The sequence below is a fragment of the Mesoplodon bidens genome (genome assembly GCF_964165515.1).
Source record: "Mesoplodon bidens genome assembly, chromosome: 1".
In the NCBI taxonomy this organism is placed as follows: domain Eukaryota; kingdom Metazoa; phylum Chordata; class Mammalia; order Artiodactyla; family Ziphiidae; genus Mesoplodon; species Mesoplodon bidens.
Genome location: NC_138176.1, coordinates 192,398,911 through 192,404,719, shown reverse-complemented (window position 1 = coordinate 192,404,719; position 5,809 = coordinate 192,398,911). Strand labels below are relative to the sequence as shown.

Genomic DNA, 5,809 nt, shown 5'->3' with positions numbered 1-5,809 from the left:
AAGAGCCAGCCCCCACTCTCCCACATCAAAGCGGAGATTCGGTGACTCTTAACTTTGTTACAAGCTCTCTGGGGCCGGCTGGGGTTTTGTTTTGCTTATTTCCAAGAGGGAGAAGATGAGAAGTAGCGCACTTTGAGCGGCGAGGAAAAAGTGAGGAAGAGAGAAGAGCCCGGGATTGAATCCGGGACTCTAAGAGGGAAAAGAGCCCAAACCACCTGGACCCTCGCTGGTCTCGGCGAGCCACCGCCTCTCGACTGGTGTGTTTGGACATTTCTGCTGCGCAGTTACGAGAGCAACTCTCAGCGGCTGCATTCTTGGCCCAGTTGGCAGGTCGCCTCCTGGTGTGCGGAGCGACTCCACGCTCGCGCCCTCGGCGCTTCTCGCTTTCCTGAGCCCCTCCGGGGGCACCGGCCGGCGCTCCCGCTGCGTGGCTGCGGGCTCCGGCCTGATCGTGGGATGTTAGCGGTGGGGGCGATGGAGGGTACCCGGCAGAGCGCTTTCCTGCTCAGCAGCCCGCCCCTGGCCGCCCTGCACAGCATGGCAGAAATGAAGACCCCGCTGTACCCCGCCGCGTACCCCGCGCTGCCCGCCGGGCCCCCCTCCTCCTCGTCCTCCTCGTCCTCCTCGTCATCACCCTCCCCGCCTTTGGGTTCCCACAACCCAGGCGGCCTGAAGCCCCCGGCCGCGGGGGGGCTCTCATCCCTGGGCAGCCCCCCGCAGCAGCTCTCGGCCGCCACCCCACATGGCATCAACGACATCCTGAGCCGGCCCTCCATGCCCGTGGCCTCAGGGGCAGCCCTGCCCTCCGCCTCGCCCTCCGGTTCCTCCTCCTCTTCCTCGTCCACCTCCGCTTCCTCCGCTTCGGCCGCCGCGGCCGCAGCTGCGGCCGCGGCGGCCGCTGCCTCAACCCCAGCGGGGCTGCTGGCCGGCCTGTCCCGTTTCAGCAGCCTGAGCCCGCCACCGCCGCCGCCCGGGCTCTACTTCAGCCCCAGCGCCGCGGCCGTGGCCGCCGTGGGTCGGTACCCCAAGCCGCTAGCCGAGCTGCCCGGCCGGACGCCTATCTTCTGGCCAGGAGTGATGCAGAGCCCGCCCTGGAGGGACGCACGCCTGGCCTGCACTCCTCGTGAGTACAATCGACTGCGCGCAGTTGTGCTTGTTCTGCCTGCTCTCAGGTCATGGCCCCTGGTGTGCATGCCGAGTCCACACTCTTGCCTGCCGAGTAGTTTGGCAGCGCCAGAATCGCACGGGTTAGGTTGGGCCAGGGCGTTCAGCGAGCAACTCTCGCTGTCCTGAGCTCCATGGTTGCGTCCAAGCGCCCCCCTCTCCCCAAGCCTTGGGCACGCCTTGCGGAACGGGTGTGCATGCGTCTCCACGGAACACAATGTGGTGCGGGGCGTGTCTCATCCGAGGCCCTGGCTGCTCCCGGAACAGGCCGGCCGGAACCGCATGCCCCTCCTGGGTTAAAGAGGTGGGGAGGGCAGGAGAGGCTACTGTGCTCCAGCCCGCACCCCAGCTTTCCAGTGTCCCATGCCGAAGTCCCACTCGACCTTCGCCAGCCTGACTGGCCTCCTCTCTGCGAACCGGTGGGGACCGGCAGCGGCGAGCCCTCCTCAGCCCTGAGCCGAACGCGTGTGTTTGCATGTACGTCTCGGTCCAGGGTGTCCCCACCTCACCTCGTCGCCCTCACCACCACCACCCTCGTCCCCCGAGTACGCTCAGCCCAGGTAAGCCCACTGAAGAGAGGTCCGCGGCCCGTGGAGGAGGGCAAGCACCACTTCGGGCCGCTCCCCACCACTGGGCCCTCGGTTTCCCACCTGCCTCGGCCCCAGACATATTGAGGGGCATCGTGGCTCTCAACATCCTAATAAGAGAAAGAACCGGAGGAAGAACGAGGTAACAGGACAAGGACGGGGGAAAATGCAACATCCCGCAAAGATCTTGCTCGAAATCAACTGATTTACCCCAGGATCCCCCTAATCTTATAGGTAGTTGGCCAGCGAGCCGCGGAAGCTCCCATACTCCCAGGTGGCATTTAGGGGCCAGTCCCCGGTCCTTTTCTCGCTCTGTTCTTTGCTTTTCACCGAGTCCCCGAAGTTTCTTCTGTCTCCTGATCTCTTTCGTGTGGCTGAGCGGCAGTAACTGAGGGAAGCTGGGGGAGCCAAGCGGAGGTTCCCTTCGGAAGCCTCGGGACAGGGGCGGCCGGGGCGGGGGCGGCTGTCGGAGAGACGTTATTGTATTCGTTTGGATGGCCACGTAGGGACCGCCAACAAAGGCGGCGCCCCCTCCCCCTCGGCCGCAGCGGCGTTCGACTGGGGGGCGATTTAGCTCTCTTGTGTTCCAAAAACAAGGCGCTCTTTGTTGCGCGGGCACAGGTTAGGAAAGCGGTCAAGGAACAAAACTAGTCACCCCCATGCAAAGGCCCCGGGACCAAACGAGCCCCAACTAGACGAGGCGGTGAGAGGGGACTTTCCCACCCCACCCCCCCGTACCCACACGCCTCAATTTACTGGGCCTAGAGATTGGGCCTCGGCAAACTTCAGCAGTGCGCTCCCCCTGTTGGACGTCGTTGTTGGGCAGAAGGTTATTTACTGCGGCTCCAAACACACGCGCTTTTAAAAAAACAGGTGGGTGTAAGAAGGCAAAGCGAGAAGCGCAGTGGGACTGCAAGCACCACGGCACTTCTCGTGCCCGCCGAGGAATACACTTGCCTTTCCCACCACAACGTTGTTTCTGGAGTTCGTCTCTTCTCAGCGGAGCCGCTCGTAACTGGTTGTTTACCCCTTCCTTTCTTTTTTTAATCTGTTCTCGTAGATCAAGGATCCATTTTGTTGGACAAAGATGGGAAGAGGAAACACACGAGACCCACGTTCTCGGGCCAGCAGATCTTCGCCCTGGAGAAGACTTTCGAACAAACGAAATACTTGGCAGGGCCCGAGAGGGCTCGCTTGGCCTATTCGTTGGGGATGACGGAGAGTCAGGTCAAGGTGAGTGGACCTTGCAAACCTCGAGGGAGAGCTCTCCCACGTACGTCATGCGCGCGCCTGTGCGCGCGCGCACACACACACACACACCCCAAACTAACAAACAGCCGCTCGAGGGTGCAGTCCGAGAAGCAAGGGGAGAGATGAGATCAGCGAAGGGGGTGGAGGGGGAGGTTACAAAGGCTCTGGGGTCTCTCGGGCGGGCAAACTGTTGATGAACAAAAGGAATCAAGCCTCCGCCTTTGAAATTAGGTTCATCTAGATAGCAGCATGTGCTGGGGGAACTCGCCATTATTAGAGAATAAAAGCATTACGGAAATATCAGCCCTGAGAATAGACCAGGCCAGTTAGATAGCTTCTATGTATTCTATTTGTAACGATATTCAAGCTTTTGTTTGTCCATTCAGGCTCCACTAGTTATATAATTTCCTAATGTAGATCAGCATTATAGTGCTACTGTATTAACTTGCAGGTTAAAAAAACCCCAATAAATCCACAAGATCTAACCACTTAGCATGGATGCATCTGCTTTTAGCTTACCTCAGGCAGCCACTTTGGAATAGTACTTTTCCAAATGAAATGACAAGATTATTACTGTATTATGACATATAAGTTTATCAATAGATGTAAGATGTTTTACTGTTTATGACAACAAATTATAATTAAAATGTCACTTACCTTATAATTGAGTTGTGCGGTGTATTTCCAGAGAATCAAATTGGAGAAATCTTTCCCTGAAATATAAAGGGATTGAAACAGCTAGGTACTTTACTTTAAATCTAGTGGTTTCCTATATTTCCGGTATTCTCTTTTGTTCCTATTTTTCATTATATATATATATATATATATATATATATTTGGTGTGTGTGTGTGTTTAAGTCTGTTTCCATTAGTTATATTGTTGCTTTTAAAATTAAGTAGGGACAACGTTAGCCATATCTGCTGGTCGGAGAGTATTTCCCCACAGACAAGCACCATAAAATGCATTTCAGGAGTGATTTTGTATGTGACCATTAGAGTACCATCACAGTTAAAATTATTTTTGCAGTGCTTGGTACAGAGCCTACCACAGTAATCTGGAGGTCTTCATTTGTCACCATAAATATGTCGGCGTGGCTAGAAGTGAATTATTATAGCTGTATAAAGAAACTAAAAATCACTTTCTTAACAATTCTGATTCTTTAGATAAATACATAACGGATGAGAAAATGGATGAGAAGCATAAAGAGAGGATGATTCAATATGTTTGGGAAATTTGTTGCTATTGCTGATGCTTTAGGTTAAAATATATGTATGAAACACGATGTCAAACATCATGAATAGGTTTAAAATATTTGTATAAAAATGAATGTCTTAGGGAGGGACAATATTAAAATAATATGTGAAAGATTAGGCATGCTAATAGTGGGAAGTAATGTAACTGGCAAAATTTCACTTAAAAAAATAACTGATGAAAATTCTTACTTTGACTTCGGTTTTATGAAAAACATTAAACCAGAGAGACAGAGAAAGACACACAAACTACTATGATGATTTCAACTTTTAAATATTTTCAAATATTAAATATTTCCATGCATTTATGTTTGTTATTATTACTGATTTGAGGTTTCTGTTTTAGCAGATTTTTTTTAAACTTTACATCATACATTACAAGTGTAAATGCGGAGGGGAGTGTTTACCTACTATATTTGTGTGTATTCAGACCTGAAATGAGTGAAACAGACAAATACCCAAAAGTGAAAAGAACAGAGGTAATTGGGGTAAATGCTGTGTCTTCTCCCACAAATCACACTAAAAAGCCAGTACACTTCAGATTGCTTGAAATACCTTAATCTAAGAAAGTTAAAAACGAATAGAATCGCAGTCATTATGAGGCAACTTTATGAAAGGGAAAAGTTTTCTACTTCAAACTAGAAAGTAGGCAAGCGAACTCTTTTAGGGAAACTCATTTTAAGTTTCCAAGTTTTTTTCTTTTCTGAGAAATCGCTCACTGACAACCTCAATACTCTTGTGTTACCATCACTATGGCAACGGCAGTCAGTTTGTTGTTGCCTGATACTCGGAGGAAGCTGGGGCAGTGGAGACCGACTTCAACGGCCCAGACCTGGGAGGGCTCTGAGGGAGGGTGTCAAGACGTCAGGGGCCCGCAGGAGCGACTGCGGGATGTGGGAGAGAAGGCATTGCCTGGCTCTGCTCACCTTAAATTCCTTCCGCCCCTGTCCTTCCTCTTCTCCGCTTTCTCGACCCCCAGGTTTGGTTCCAGAACCGCCGGACCAAGTGGAGGAAGAAGCACGCAGCCGAGATGGCCACGGCCAAGAAGAAGCAGGACTCGGAAACCGAGCGGCTGAAAGGGGCCTCGGAAAACGAGGAGGAGGACGACGACTACAACAAGCCCCTGGACCCCAACTCGGACGACGAGAAAATCACGCAGCTGCTGAAGAAGCACAAGTCCGGCAGCTGCAGCGGCGGCCTCCTGCTGCACGCGTCCGAGAACGAGAGCTCGTCCTGAGCGCCCGCCCGGCCTCCGGCCACTCCGCGGCGGCCATGGGGACCGCGCGTCCCGTCTCCCCGCTCCTCGGGGCCCGGAGGACACGGCCCCGCCTGCCGGGGGCCCTTTGCTATTTTCTAAGATGTACATATCTATTTTTTTAACCTAGAAGTTGAGCGGGGCTGGGGAGAGAGGCTCGGAGGATGATGAGAAGGCAAAGACCGCGAAATACACCGCAAGACTAACGCAACAGACGCCGCAGCTGGGCCACCCTCCCGCCCCGCTCGGTGTCCTAGTCGCGTCCCCCTCCCGTGTCCCCCCCGCGCCCCCGCCCCCGCCT

General features: G+C 53.6%; 1 protein-coding gene across 1 annotated transcript; it reads left to right on the top strand.

Moving 5' to 3' along the window:
- Positions 1-359: 359 nt before the first annotated feature.
- On the top strand, positions 360-5,586 carry NKX6-1 (NK6 homeobox 1). The gene is made up of 3 exons (XM_081229962.1): positions 360-1,123; positions 2,812-2,984; positions 5,233-5,586. The coding sequence occupies exons 1-3, from the start codon at positions 457-459 to the stop codon at positions 5,488-5,490; spliced, it is 1,098 nt and encodes a 365-aa protein (XP_081086088.1). The 5' UTR covers positions 360-456; the 3' UTR covers positions 5,491-5,586.
- The last annotated feature ends 223 nt before the right edge of the window (positions 5,587-5,809 follow it).

Bases quoted from the DNA above. Each gene is read 5' to 3' on its own strand.
- NKX6-1 (XM_081229962.1), top strand. From the start codon at position 457: ATGTTAGCGGTGGGGGCGATGGAGGGTACCCGGCAGAGCGCTTTCCTG. The intron at 1,124-2,811 runs GTGAGTACAATC...CTGTTCTCGTAG, and splicing joins ACGCCTGGCCTGCACTCCTC to ATCAAGGATCCATTTTGTTG. The intron at 2,985-5,232 runs GTGAGTGGACCT...CTCGACCCCCAG, and splicing joins TGACGGAGAGTCAGGTCAAG to GTTTGGTTCCAGAACCGCCG.